The sequence below is a fragment of the Rhinolophus sinicus genome, chromosome 2 (assembly GCF_057876585.1).
Source record: "Rhinolophus sinicus isolate RSI-liver-muscle chromosome 2, RSI-T2T, whole genome shotgun sequence".
In the NCBI taxonomy this organism is placed as follows: domain Eukaryota; kingdom Metazoa; phylum Chordata; class Mammalia; order Chiroptera; family Rhinolophidae; genus Rhinolophus; species Rhinolophus sinicus.
The window spans coordinates 11453281-11468571 of NC_142502.1; the positions used below are offsets into that span (position 1 = coordinate 11453281).

The 15291-nt window shown below is 37.8% G+C and overlaps 1 protein-coding gene across 6 annotated transcripts in view; it reads left to right on the forward strand.

Moving 5' to 3' along the window:
* Positions 1-15291, forward strand: part of IPCEF1 (interaction protein for cytohesin exchange factors 1) — a 152467-nt gene that overhangs the window by 75613 nt on the left and 61563 nt on the right. For 3 of the 6 annotated variants that reach the window (XM_019749258.3, XM_019749257.3, XM_019749255.3), the window contains 2 exons: positions 4485-4524; positions 5158-5327. In XM_019749258.3, the coding sequence (XP_019604817.3) occupies positions 4485-4524; positions 5158-5327 (210 nt within the window). Of the gene's footprint in view, positions 1-4484; positions 4525-4633; positions 4783-5157; positions 5328-15291 lie in introns of those variants that run through there. The other 3 variants (XM_074333724.2, XM_074333722.2, XM_088795365.1) reach the window with 2 other exon arrangements.

Genomic DNA, 15291 nt, shown 5'->3' on the forward strand with positions numbered 1-15291 from the left:
AAAAACTATTAAAATTGTGATACTCAATATATACCAAAAACAAAAGATGAATACAAGCCACGTTTGACTTCTGCAATTACAAGAGGTGCTCGGTGGTTACCATCAGCATCCAGACGTTTCTGATTATGGCAAACTACTGCTTGAGCAACGTTGACCATCTCTTAAAATGTGTACACATTTTTTTGGCACCCCCGGTATTTCTTAGCTGTTATTGCTTACTATTACTGTCTTAATAATATACATTATTATTACTATTAGAATCTATTATCTGTCTCCATTTTTCACTACTAAGGATTTAAAAAATATTTATTTATTAAGTAATATTTAAGGTAGGTAAATATTCTGAAAAAAATAAGCAAGTTTTTCATGTATTTTTGTAGGTAAAATTTTAATAATTAAAAACTTTAAAATTCCCTTTAAAAACCTGAGTTTTACTTCTAGGAAGGAAGAAAGATACTTGTGGGGAAAAGGTGTTTGTGGAGAAACATCCTTAACAGCTCTATCTACTGAAGTTTGCTTGGCTCTAAAATATTTACGAAATTTTGTGGTTTTGTTAAAGGACTGGGTATCTTGAAGCTGACAACAATGTGAGGTGTTACACCATGGAAACTGGATAAATACTACAAATGAGGGACATTTATTAGCATGTTAACAATTCTGTTAAAGACCAGGATCATTATGAAGTTTGATGTAATGACAAACTATCTTACTGTGAATTTTAATATATCATGGGGGTAAATTGTACCTGCAAGGTTTGACAATTACTATATAGATCAGAAGTCAATATCATAATTATCCTGTAATCTGGGTGTTAGTGCCATCATGCAGCGTCAAAGGAGGACCCTTTGTATATTTTGTACTGGTTCCTTCATATGTGTATGTGTGTTTTTGAGTGATTAGTGACCAAAAGAATTTTTAAGGGGGCTGGCCCGGTGGCTCAGGTGGTTAGAGCTCCATGCTCCTAACTCCGAAGGCTGCCGGTTCGATTCCCACATGGGCCAGTGGGCTCTCAACCACAAGGTTGCCAGTTCAATTCCTCAAGTCCCGCAAAGGATGGTGGGCTCTGCCCCCTGCAACTAAAATTGAACACGGCACCTTGAGCTGAGCTGCCGCTGAGCTCCCGGATGGCTCAGTTGGTTGGAGCGTGTCCTCTCAACCACAAAGGTTGACAGTTGGACTCCCGCAAGGGATGGTGGGCTGTGCCCCCTGCAACTAGGCTGCGCCCCCTGCAACTAGCAACGGCAACTGGACCTGGAGCTGAGCTGCGCCCTCCACAACTAAGACTGAAAGGACAACAACTTGAAGCTGAACAGCACCCTCCACAACTAAGATTGAAAGGACAACAATTTGACTTGGAAAAAAGTCCCGGAAGTACACACTGTTCCCCAATAAAGTCCTGTTCCCCTTCCCCCCCCCCCCAAAAAAAAGAATTTTTAAAACCATCTTAAAAAGTAAAAGAAAAGTACTTTTTTTCAATCAAAAGAAAATGTGTATTTAAAGGAAGAATTTCACCCCAACTTTAGAATGTAGAGTAATTAGTTTTACCTACAATATCCCAATGGGAAAAATAATAGTGTGAGAAAAATATCTTGCTAGGCTCTGGATATTCGTGAGGAGAATGAGTTATAATTCCCCTATTGAAAAACTGTCTCATAAAATGCTCAACTGGGTGCTTGGCTTTTTTTTTTTTCACTCACCTAGTGAAAAAAACCACATGTAAGATCTTTTTGAAACTGACTAGTTGGCGGGTTCCACTTCCTGTTGTGAGGCGTATGTTGTATCTTAAACTCACTAAAGTTCTTGAGATTGTTTTCATTCTCTCATGTAAAGTAGTGTAGGTTTCAGATGCATATATATCAAGTGAAACTGAAACTCCCTATAATTTGTTATTTCTATACTATGAAGTCTGTTTCTGGTTGAGAGAAACAGTTTGAACAGTTATATAGATTATAAATTAAATTGCCTTGGGAGAAGTGCTATCAGAGGATAGTTGAGTAAACTCCCTTGGCTCCCTTGAGAAAAGTCTTAATAAAATCCTTTCTTGATGTTGGGTCATCACCCTGTTTGAGGTATTGTTCTGTGTAGAGCTCCCATACCTCATCCAGCCTAGACCGAGGACATGAATCCAGTGTAGACCAAGGACTGCTTCTGGCCGATATTGAGACAAAGCCTACAGTTGGATTTGGGGCTTTCTCTAGAAACAGCCCTCAGGTTGCATGACGGAGCTGGAGTGCATCCAGTTCCTCTAGGACTTTGTAAGGGATAGGTGGAGGAGATTCACCAGGGCCCGGTCAGGAGATATGGTATGAGCGCTGCTTCCCTTCACAGATCCTACAGTTGTCCTCTCCTGACTTTCCTCTCTCATTCTTTCTAAAGCTGCTCTTTTTGTATGAACTTCAGCTCTATTTGTAATGCGATTTCACCTTGTTCTTCTGGGGCCAGACCCTCTAGAAAGGCCTCTGTACAATTCTCTCTGTTTCTTTTCATTGCCCTGGTTCTCGGTTTGTCTTGAGTGCTCGGTTTGTCTTGAGTGCTCCCTGGGGTCTCCTGAACCCCCATTTTCTCAAATAGTTCCCACAATCTAAATTTACTCTTTTCTTTGTCTTTAGTCCTGGCTCTTGGCTAAGTGTTAGTTATCCAAATAATATACATATTTGGGCTAAAATATTTTTTTAATCGATACTAATTGATTTTACTGATCTCAGGTAATTGCATATAAAACACACCCCAGAAGACTATTAGAGGGAATGGTGGGGATTTTAGACCAAGATGAAAGTGAGTGAAGGAGATATTCACTCACTTGTGAAGTGGAGCTTATACGAGGACCTTGCTGTGATAACATGCCTGAATTTTAGGCATGTGTCATGACTGTAACATGTCTATTCTTGCCTAAAATTTAGGGCAACTAGTGATTTTATTATAACTTTTTTTCACAAGGATGATTAATTTCTTCAGGAATAGAATTTTATTCTAACATTTGTAGAATAAAAAATCAGTTCAGGATTTCCCAGGAAATACAGTTTAAGCACTTTGACTCCATCATTGTTCCTGAGGGAAGTACAAGTCCTACTTATCCCGAAAATAATTATTATGAAGTTTTTGTTTATTAGATCTGAAGTATTTGTTTATATCTATAGTCACATAATATTATATTACGTGTAATTATACAAAGTCATGTTTTTTTGGTTTTCAGAGTATTTTCATGTACAATCTTGTTAAGTATTTATGAGATCTGTAGAATTGGAATTATTATAAATATCCTGATTTTACACTGAAGAAGTAGGTTCCAAGTGGTAAATGGACTTTTTCCTGGGTAACACAGCTATTAATTATGACGGCTATGAGTTGATTTCAGGCCTCTGCTTTTAAAAATCCCATCCTATTTCCATTATATTATATTCCATTTTTAAACACATAGTAGAACCATATACAATAACTATTCGATTAATAATTAGATATGTAAAATACTAACATCTACAATAACATGAAATGTTGTAATAAGATTGCATACCAACTTTTAGAACGACTTTTCAATTATGTACAATTTTTTCAAATTCTCTACTTAACCATTTAAACCTGAGTATATTCAGCTTAGATATTGTGGAGAAAAAAATAAAACTTCTTTAATTTAAAGTGCCTCTTTCTGCATTCCTACACACACACACACACACACACAGCCAGTTGAAAGCATTTTTTTGTTTTCTATTTTTGCCAATAGTCTGATTTTATATGAATTGTTTAAAATGTATTGTGAAAATATATATTTCATATATTGTCTTATACCTGATTTGAATATTTGAAGACCTAGTATAAAATAGAAATTGATAATTAATCTTTCATAAAACATGTGAGAAATATTCACAGGTACTTAAGACAGAGAAAGCAATTTAAATTTGGCTGTAAATAAAAATTTCCTGATAAGGAGACTTGATAGTACTTCGATCTCACCCAAAGAAGCTATGGAGTTTCTTTTTCTGGGAATTTCTTTTTCATGTGGTTTGGATGTAATCCTGTGAGGTAATAAGACCATGCATTTAATAGCCCGAGGTGAACCTGTAATATTGTGAGACTGCAACGATTCATTTCCAGGTTTATTTATAGAATGTTATTTAGAAATTGCCAGAAAAGACACAGGATCTATGTTTTTCTTCTGTCAAAAAAAAAGGGCAATATTTTATTTTTTTAAGAGCTTAGCGAACAGTGTGCTGTCCTAACTAAAGTGGTAGTGAGAAAGCTGCCTGTGGGTGGAAACAGGAAACATTAGTGATAAATGCTGTGTTACGTTTTTCAGGTGCAGCTCAAAGTCTATTGATTCTAATTCGCACATTTTGTGCCTCAGCTATAGCTCCCCTCAGCTCTGCTTGGAGAGTTTTTTTTAGCTTCCATCCTGCTCATAAACACTGCCACCTCCTCCCTCCTCTCTCTTTACAAATGTTACAACACAATCAGAAATTTCCTCTTTTCTTTCCTTCCTGCATTTTCAGCAGGTTCCCTTGCGTCAGAAGCCGAGAAAGAAAACTCAAGGTAATTAGATCTCTTTTGTTTCTTTATCCCCTTTTTGTGCTTGTGAGTGTGGTTTTTCTCTTGGATACCTTCTTTAGAATCAGCTTTTTGTCTGTCTTAATGCTAATATCAGGAGGTGGACGGCAGATTAATTTTTGGTTATTTTTGGATTGATTTTTAAGAAATGACAGCGTGCTGTTCATTTGGATTAATCCCTCGTGGTATGTCAATAGAGCTTAGAAAACCTGGCACTGAATCGGAAAGTGGCTGTGTTTTTAGGTGGGCATTAACCCTTCTCCATCTATTGCATAACTCCTGCTATTATTGCTGAAAGGAGCTGTGTTAGTACAGTGATGTGCCTGCCAGCCTCAGCATTTTAATTTTTTTAAACTTACTCTTGTTGAATAATATTCTTAGACTAACATTTGCATATTAGTCTCACGGTTTCTTTGGTCATATCTTGTGCCTTCTAAACACCAAATGAATGTTTAAAAATAAAATAGATAAATTACTCTTTATTTGCATTTACTTTGCATAAATCTTGGTAAAAAAAAAAAATCCAACTCCCAGGAGGTAAATAATTAACAGTTACCTTTCACCCTGTCACATAAATCAGGGTCATATGTGACCTACCTTTTCATGTAATTGTTGCAGGTTTTTTCACAATGAGTCGGAGGAGGATATCATGTAAAGACTTGGGGCACGCTGACTGCCAAGGGTGGCTGTATAAGAAAAAAGAAAAAGGAACTTTCCTAAGCAACAAATGGAAAAAGTTCTGGGTTGTACTGAAGGGGTCATCGCTATATTGGTACAGCAATCAAATGGTGAGTCTACTCTCTTCCTCCCATCCCCAGCCTCCTTAGCCAAGGGGGGAGTAAAGATCCTTGCTGAGCAGGCGATTCCAATGGGAAAGCTCATTTTTGTTCCTGAGACTTGGAACAGAGCAATCAACAAATAAGTTCTAGAAATTGTTTCTGGTCCAATAGATATGTAGGTTATTCCACTGTATTTTATGAAATAAAAACCCATCCTTCTTGGCTAATCTTTGGTTGGAGAGGGGTGTCCCAATTTTATATCCTTATTAAAGGAGGCCTTCTGGGTCTATTAATGTTACTGTTCCATGAGTGAGTCTAATCATTGTTGGATTTCTGTGGATGGCACTAGATATGGGAACTCTACGTTGTTAAGATCTCTGCAAAAGAAGGGACTCAGCTTTAAGACCTACTAGGGGTGTAAATCGATTAGTCCACAGAAGATATTTCCATTCCTCCTCCTTTACTCATTTCTCTTCCTCTGACCTTCTTTTTTAGGTGGGTTGGTTTTAGGACCGCTAACTTGTGAGCCACCATCATTGCATTGGTGACTGTTGTTTGTTCCTTAGCATGTTCAGTGATGGCATTAAAACAACTGGTGGTTGGATAACACTTACTAGGAGAGTTGTCTCATTTATCCTTTTGAGGCAGTACACTTCTGTGGTCTGCTTCACAGGCTAGTTTTCTATTGGAAAAGGGCTGGAAATAAAGTTATTGTTAGAAGATGTGTTGATATTTCCTGGCTTTGTTAAATATCGAATGAGTAGAGCCTTCACATAGGAACTCTCTTCATTAGCCTCCAAGTAGCCAGTTGTGATCTCAGAAGAGCTTCAGTTTCTCTTTGGGGGTGAATTGAAGATTAGCAACGGATGTCCTTTGATCAATTAAGGGAAAGTTGCTTAGGAATTATCCATAAGACAGAAAAATTTTTTATAAGACACCATTCTTTTAAAATGATTTGTGTGTGCATATTGCTCAAGCAACAGAACTGTAGAGCCTGTAAACTTATAAATGTAAAATAGTGATGTGTATAGTTTGTGGGCAAAATTTTTCATTGCTAAATTTACATTTGCTCATTACTGATTCACTGGCACCCGTCCTGTAAAGATTTGGTTAAGCTGGACCCAAATCCAGTTCCAGTGCTTTGGAATAAGCATTCTCCTGTGCTTCTGTCAACACTACAAAATTCTTCATCAAGTTCCATAAAAACATATTTCCTTAAGCCTTTCATGAGTGTTAACAACTTTATCAGAGATTTGGGAGGTTCAGAAGAAAGAATTATGTTGGAGGGTGTGCAGTCTTCCACCATCTCCTTTTTCTCTTTTCTTCTGCTCTCCTGGATATGTCCATCTTGTCTTGTGTGGAATAGTTTTACCCAAATTGAAGAAAACTGGGCCTGGGATCTCACCTTTTATCCAGGGGTTTCCTAAACAAGTATAGCTTCCTTCTTAAGGACAATTAAGGTTAATATAAATTTCAGCCTCTTGTTTCACATTATTTTAGGCTCTTGCTTTTAGCTGGTTGTGGCAAGTGGATAGTCTGTAATTTTTTAATAAAATTAGTGGACTTATTGATTTACCTTTTAAGAGCTCCCTAGGAATTTCCTGAGGCTGTTGGAAGGGTTGCATGTTGAGGGAGCACGGCCCATTTGTGGGAAATAACAAAGCTCAGATGTAAACAGCACGTTAATTTTTTCATTCAGTCAAAGTATTCAGCAAATCTATCCTCAGTGCTGTCCTTCTCTTCATAGAATTTAAAGGAAGCCCTCTCTGAGCCACACATAGTCAACAGATTTGGTTAATTTGGCTTCATCAGCTCATTTGGCTTAAGCTTCTCTTAGAGAAGCAATGAATTACTATTTTGGGCGTTCGGAATCTCGTGCTTCCACAGGGAGCAGCAGTGTTGACTGAGACTAGATTAGAAAGAGGAAAAGGAGAGAACATCAGACACACGTAGGCATCCTTGCCCTCCCTTGCAAATGTATAAGGCAACATTCAGGTAGCAAACCATGCACCTGAATAGAGTTGGGTTAGCAACATTGAATGGAGAATAAATTTAGTGTTATCTCACCATTGAATTATCCTATTAAACTAATGTAACAGAAGGACACTTCCAACCCCCAAATTCTATGACTCTGTGTTATAGAGGAATTCTCTCTCTCTCTCTCTCTCCACACACACACACACACACACACACACACACACACACACCCTGATATGTTAATTACATGTTTGTCATGGGGGAAAAGAGGCTGCTCAATGAATACTTAATTAACAGTCATAGTCCTGTTATCTGTGTGAATGTCAGCTATGAAATAAAAGCCAAACACATACCTTCAAGCTAAGAACATTTATTTCCTTTCTGCCACTCAGAAATTCAGATTCAGCAAAGTAGCTCTCAAGGAACCTAAGTCCAATGAGGAAACTTCTTATTCTCCCTTCCCTAGTCCCTATTCTTTCTTATGTGGCCTGATGCTCAGAGGTAATGGGACCCACAGCATTATAGCAAAAGCCACTTCTTATTCCATACCTAATATGTGCAAAAGGGTAGTCTGGGTCAGACATGCTATCTTCTGCTTCTCAAAAACACACTTTGAGGTAGTAATTGTCACCATGTTTTGAAAGTTGGGAAGACTGAGACTCAGGGAGATTGTGTACATTGTTCCAAGTGACACAAGTAGTAAGTGGGAGAAAACAGATCAACTTCAGTCCTTTGATTCCTCAGCCCAGGATTGTCGCCATATGCCACCCTTACTGCATGCGGGGCCCAGAATAAATGGCATGATTAGATCACTCTGTTTTCTGCCTGCGATAGGGTTCTGAGAGAACAACTCCATAAATGAAGTTTAGGGTAATTCTCTCGAGAAAGTATAAGTGATCTCATGAGATCCCTTTGCTTGTCTCTACTATTCCCTGACACTGCCTGAGGAGACCACCTCTCTTAGCGTTTTTTTTTGTCATTATTACTATGAGCCAGTAATTAACTCATGGTGTACCTTCTTCTTTCATGATGCCTGGCTGCTTCAAACAGTACTACCCAGATTTCCTTGAGAAAGGTCAAGTCCAGACACTCAGTCTTCATTTTTCACACCTCATATTAAGTACTTAGAATGTGATACAGCACACAGGAATGCATGCCAAGTCTTACAAAAGCAGATTCAAGTTGAACAGCTAGAAAAATTCAGGCTGTTTAAAATCCTGGGTTTGAAATCCACACAGTTGTTTTTTTGTACCCCTGGGATAAAGTACAAATTCATTTCCTGGCTTGTGAGAATCTCTTGACCTATGTCTCTCTTACTTCCCCAATCTCCCCACCTCCAACCAAGCTTCCACTATAGAACTTCTTTTAGTTCCTGGTTAGCATTGTCCATGGTCGCTCTTTCTTTAAGCCTTTGCATGTGCTGTTTCTCTGCTCAGAAAACGCTTCATCTCCATGCCCTAAAGTCTTTATTGCCACCCAGTCACATCACATTTGAGTTCAAATAGCTCCCCTTCTAGGTGGTCTTACTTTATCCTCTGACTTAAATTGGGCAGCCTCCGTCTGCTCCCATAGTCGTCTATAATTTTCTTCATATTATACTTACCTTTCTCCTTTCTATGCGTTTGTTAGACTTTCTGTTTTCTATTAATTGATAATAATCTCTGTAGGGCAGGACCACAGGTATATTTTTAGCAACTTGCCCAGGGTCTGACACTTACTAGGCACTTGATTAATATTTGTGGATTTCGTAAATAAATGAGATTTAGGAATCATCAGCATTTACATTACACATAAGAACTCTTGAGAAATGGGATGGTGAATAAGGACTGTTTTTGATGGAAAATAATTTTCCAGGAGAAGATTTCCTTTTCTATTCTTAAAAATAGATACAGGAAAAGGTGTAATTTGAGATTTGCTAGAAGGGCTCCATACGCCCCAAATAGGTCCCACACAGCTGCTTCCCATTTTGCTATCTTCTCATTTTATCAGATTCTTTGTACCATGGCCTTTGGCTGAAAACAAGGGTCTATTGATCAAGATCACTAGGCTGGGGCAGAAATGTTGAAAGTGAGATGGAAGGTTTACTGGGGAAAGTCCCTCCACTGCAGCATTTCACCTGGATAACAGGCACAGCTGGAGATGGACATTTTGGGATTAATATCTTCTCTCTGGTGAAGAAGCAGCAAAGTTCTGAATTGTTGTCTTCCTTCAGGCATGTCACTGTGAAATGGTGACGAGACAAGTGGGAGGTAAGGGACATATCTTGGGCTGAACGTGAGGGAGTTCCGCCACAGTGACTCTTTCTACCCAGGAAGGTGTGTTTGCCCCTTTTGTCATCTCCAAAGCTGCATGATTTCCTTGGTTAAAGAGGCCAGCCTTTTTTACTAAATAAACAGTTCTTACCAATCAAAACACATTATTCCTGTAGTTTGAAGCGAATATAGAAAGCCTTCAGAAAGAAAATTCTCGAGATTAGCCCTGGAAGGCAGTTTTATTGGGGGTGGGGTGGGGTACGGGGTAGAGGGGTGGGTATTCTAGTCTGGGGACAAATGTGCATAAAGAAATGAAAATGCAAATGAGCCATGCCAACCCACCATACCAGGCCTTATATTGAATTCTCATAATAACCTAGCAAGATTGGTTTTATTATTCCCAGTTTTCAAGGCAGTTTACTGAATCTCAGGGAATTTAAGTAACTTGTTCAAGTTCACATAAGGAGTAAATGGCAGAGCTGTGATTAAAAACATGATCTACCAGTGACAAAACCAGGCTCTTTCCCCTGGGCTACGTGGTGTCCCCATTTAAAGGTGAGCCAGAGCTAGCAAGTGAGGGCCTCAAATGTACAGTGCAGTAATATGGATTTGATCCAGTTAGGGGGTAGGGAGCCACTTGCATAACCGCGAATCAGAAGATGATCTAATGAAATTGGCATGTGAAAATATTAACCTCGCAGTAATTAATGGGCTATATTGGAGAAGGAAGGAGCTTTCGGAAGGCCAGTTAGGTAAGGGTGACAAATGCAGGCACTGAGTCATGAACTACTGGACTAGAGTGGAATCAGTGAAAATTTGGGACATACTACACAAAAGGAAAGAATGAAGTATATTGAATGCTTGGATATGGGACAGAAAACATTTGAGGATAAACCAAGAATGAGTCCCAGTTTTGGAGCCTGCAGTAACCGGTAAAATGATATGAACAAATTGGGGGAGGAAGAGTTTGTGGCTAAAAATGTGGAATTTCATTTATACTCTTTGTCATTTGCTTTTTTGATTTATTTTAGTTTTGTGTAAAGTTACTGGAAACTTGTGTTGTTTAGTAGTTAAGCAATCATTAGTCAATGCCATTTGTGCTGTTGCATCAAAGGTCCTAGTTAGCCTTGGGACCTCTGGGCCTCCTATAGAAAAGGTGAATCACCCAACCTGTTATTTCATAAAAACTTTTGGTAAACTAATGAGGTTTGTTGGTAAATACCTGGTATAACACATATTATGCAGACTTTCCAGTTTTCTGAGCATCCAACCTGACTGCCCAAATGTGATCGTGTTTTTCCCTTACAGTCTGAATGGTTCCACGTGTCTGTGGGGTCAAGTGACTGTGTCTCTGTCATATGTTTTTGGTACTTTAGCTGCATGTGCACATTAGGTGAATTCCAGAGGAACGTAGATTTGGAAGCAATTTTTCATGGAATGAGTTTTATAAGGGTCTCTACAGCAAAGATCAAATCAGTTTTCAGGTTAGGCAGAATTAACCTTTGCAGAAAATGATACTGAAAGCAAGAATTTATCTTTTCATGAAACAATTGTTCTGAAAGTTTCAGTAAATATAGAGTGCCTTTATTTCAGTATAAGTAAAGAATGGGTTAATTCTCTCTTGGAAAGAGATATTGAAGTCTTCTGTACCTTTCATTAGTGATCACCTATTAGCATCAGTTTTGAAAAACGTCTGAGTGAGTTTACCATAGACTGAAAAAAAATGTCTATAGGAATTTATGAATACTTCAATCAGAGCTTATGATATTCTTTTTTTTTAACCCATTACACTGTAAATACACGAGGGAATATTCTTTACTTCTTTGGTTTAAACTGTGTCTCTAGAGCTTAGAATTAGTAGGCATAGAGTAGGCACCAGTATTTTTTGAGCTAATTACTTATTATGTTAATTAATTTTCAATTAGTTATATAAATCAATTAATCAAAGCATGATTGAGAACCTGACATATTCCCAGAGTTCTACCAAAATGAGATGCTTTATGAATTATGGGCTTTTAGTTTATTTGAGTTCCATATTTATTGTTTTAGCCAAGAATCGACTTCTGAGTGTATACCAAAAAAATTCGAATATTTAAAAATGTTTCTTCAGAGAAGACAATGCAAACCAATTATGTAAAATCCATGAACTCTTTGCCAACATATGATCCTAGAGTTCGTATTGGAAAGGAGAATGAAAAGGTACAATATTGATAGGGCAAAATGTGATGTTTCAGCTGTTGTCAGCAAGCAGCTCACCTGAAGATAATGACTGATGGATGAAAGGGGTAAACCTGATTGCTTAGGAACCACTTGACTGAGGTCTTTTTGAATACTGTTACTTCCCTCATTATCATATCTTATAAAAGATCTTTCAAATGGATGTTAGGTTTAATCTATTTATTGTCTATGATGCTATCACTGTGTCCTAATATTTACTTTCTTCGGTAAGTCCCAGAATGTACAGAAGGTGCCAAAAAATGTGCATATTTTACGAAAGGAAAACTGTATTAAAATTGTCATACTCAATATATACTGATAACAAAAGATGAATAAAGTCACGTTTGACTTCTACAATTACAAGTGGTTACCATCAGTGTCCAGATACTTCTGATTACAGCAAACTACTGCTTCAGCAATGTTGACCAAAGTATCCACTTGTATACATTTTTTGGGTATCCCTGGTATTTCTAAAATAATAGTTTCCTACTGGGTTTTATGGTCAGACTGTAGTTGAGGCAGGTGGTTTTTAATAATTTTTAATTGCTTAGTTGATGTAATGTGGCAACAGTTGCTTATGCGGCCAATACTATTTCCCTTTACATTCTTTCCAAACTTTTCAAACTCAATTGTGAAACACCAAGACTATGAAATCCCTTGGGGTTTTCTCTTGTCCTCCGGAGGCAGTGATGTGCGCCGGCACTACTGCTTGGATGAGGATGCCCGAGGTAATGCATAGGTTGGGCTGTCTCATAGGACAGTCCCCTTAGCGCCCAGCACTGACTAAAATGCCTACTCAGCACTGTCCTCCCATCTCTGGGGGGCAGTCCATGCTGCTTAGGCTGGTGTTTCCACTTCTATTCTACTTTATCTTTCCTTGGTAGAATCCATCTTCTTGCTTCTTGAAAGTTTAAATTAATTTTTAAAATGCTTTAAAATATTATACAACAATATGGGTTCATTTAGAAAAATTAGAAAATGCAATTAAGCAAAATTTAAAAAAAGGACAGACAGGGAGGCAAACATACAGAAAAAAATGAATTCAAGCTCATTTACTTTTTTAAATGAACCACGATCCTGTCACCTCAATGTGATCATTGTAAATATTTTGTTGTTTGTGTTTCCAAACTTGTTTCTGTTTCCCAATGATAAAATATACTATCTGTAATATTGTAACTGATTTTCTCACTAAGAATACATTACAAACATATTTCCCTGTCAATATGTATATATCCACAACATCATTTCAAATGGCTATATTACCCATGGATGCAGCATAGTATATTTAACCATCCAGAGAATTTATAATCAGAAGTGCCTTTTATTCTAAAGTCTTTCAAAAATAGCTCACAGGAAATAGAATGCACAAGTACACATATATTAACTTAAATATAGAGCGGTGCATATTTAACTTACATTATGCGTATGTGTAAATAGGTGTGTAATATAACTATTACTATATGTGTATAAATATTAATACATGTGTATCAATAGATTGATATGTGTGTATGCATATGTGTATGTATGTGTATGTGTGTATAATTTAGTCATTCTTTTAAGCCAGCAGGCAGGAAGGTGGATTTTGCCAGCATGGTATAAGAGAGAAATGCTACCTGGATTCTAGTCTCGTACTTTCTTTTGAAGTCGTGTACCCCTACGTCAGTGATATAACTCTCTATGCATCCATTTTCTTTCAAGTACACTTTGACTAAGAACATTATCTCTACAGAATTTGGAGCGACTTTGAGAAGATCACATGCATCTTAAAACACTATAAAAAAATCAAAGGAATACATACAAAGAAAGGCAATTTTGTATATGCTTTAGGTGAAATGTGCTTACATAATACTGTGATTTTGGGGTGCAGAAGAATTGTGCTAAGGCTTTTCAGATGCCAGAAATGGTTTCTTTTGGCAACAGTGGCCTGTCCTGTGCTAGAGATTCTAAACTTTGCTGACTGACCCTGTGTAAAGGATGCTTTTAAGGCCTAAAACAGGGGAATGAGCTAGAAGGTCCCAGGGGATTTTTCAGTGTGGTAGTTCCTAACCTGGAGGAAGAGGTCAGGTGATTCACGATTTAGTGATGAAGGCTGTGTGCACACTTCCCAATCAATAGCATGAGAAGTGGCCCATGGGATGAGCTGAACTTTTGGTTCGATTTGAGGATTTTCCCGAGAAGTCATTATTTGAAGATTTATCATCCCTCTGAAGCAAGCTCTTTTAAGGGCCAAAAGCCCAGCTGCTTCTACAGACAAGCTAACTGATAAATTCATCTGTCATCATGCTGCTGTGTTTAGTCTCCCAGAGAGCATGTTTCAGGAACATTTCAGAAGGAAGCGATGCAGGGAAGAATTAAAAAAAAAAAAGAAAAGTTGAACATTTTTTGAAGAAGTCAGAATTTAGGAGAATCTGTTTGAAACAATGTCTTCAAAAAAGACACCAGGAAATGACGTGCTGCAGTAGAAGCTATCCCTGGGTGCAGAATCAGGAGGACAGGTTGTACCTTGATCACTTAACACCTCAGACAAAAAAACCACCCCCTCTCTGGGCCTTCCTCCTTATCTGTTAAACAACTGTGAACAGATAGCCATGACTCGTAAAACAGATGGTGCTCATTAACAGCACGTTAACCACTATTTTCATACTTTGAAGCTTATGCAACTTATTGTGGCAAATGCGTTTTCATCTTTTGAGGGCAAATCATGAATTTTGGAGTAGTAGCCTTAAAACTTTTTAAAATTTATTTTTTATTTAAAAAATTGTGGTGAAATACACATAACATGAAAGTTCCCACTTCTAAGGGTACAGTTCAGTGGCATTAAGTACATTCACATTATTGTGCTACCATCTCTAGAATTCTTCATTTTACAGAACTGAAACTCTGCACTCAAACAATCACTCTCCATTCCTCCTTTGCTCAGCCCCAGCAACCCCACTTCTACTTTCTGTATCATAAATTTGGCTACTCTAGGTTCTTCATATAAGTGGAATCACACAGTATTTGTCCTTTGGTGACTGGCTTATTTCACTTAGCATAATGTCTTCTAGGTTCATTCATGTGATAACAAGTGTCAGCATTTCCTTTTTGAGGCTGAATATTTTCCGTTGTGTGTATATACTGCATTTTGTTTATCCACTCATATCTTTTGGGTTGTGTCTACCTCTTGGTTGTTGTAAATAATGTTGCTATAAACATGGGTGCACAAGTATCTCTTTGAGACCCAGCTTTCAATTTTTTTGGCTTTGAATTTCGAAGTGGAATTACTGGATCATATAATTCTATTTTTTTTTTTTTTAGTTTATGTACAAATGTATTTGACCAAAATATAGAAAAGGTGATACTATTACATATGATACAGCAGCAAGAATCTAAAGGAAAAGTGTGGGCTCTATTCAATTGCACAATTTGCTAGTGTATCTCCTGGGTAGTGTGATGCATAATAAACAGGAGAGAGAGAGACAGAGAGGAGTCAGATAAGCTAGAAGCAGGGTGATTTTTAGTCAGAACTGTAAACTGGAGTTGGCCCC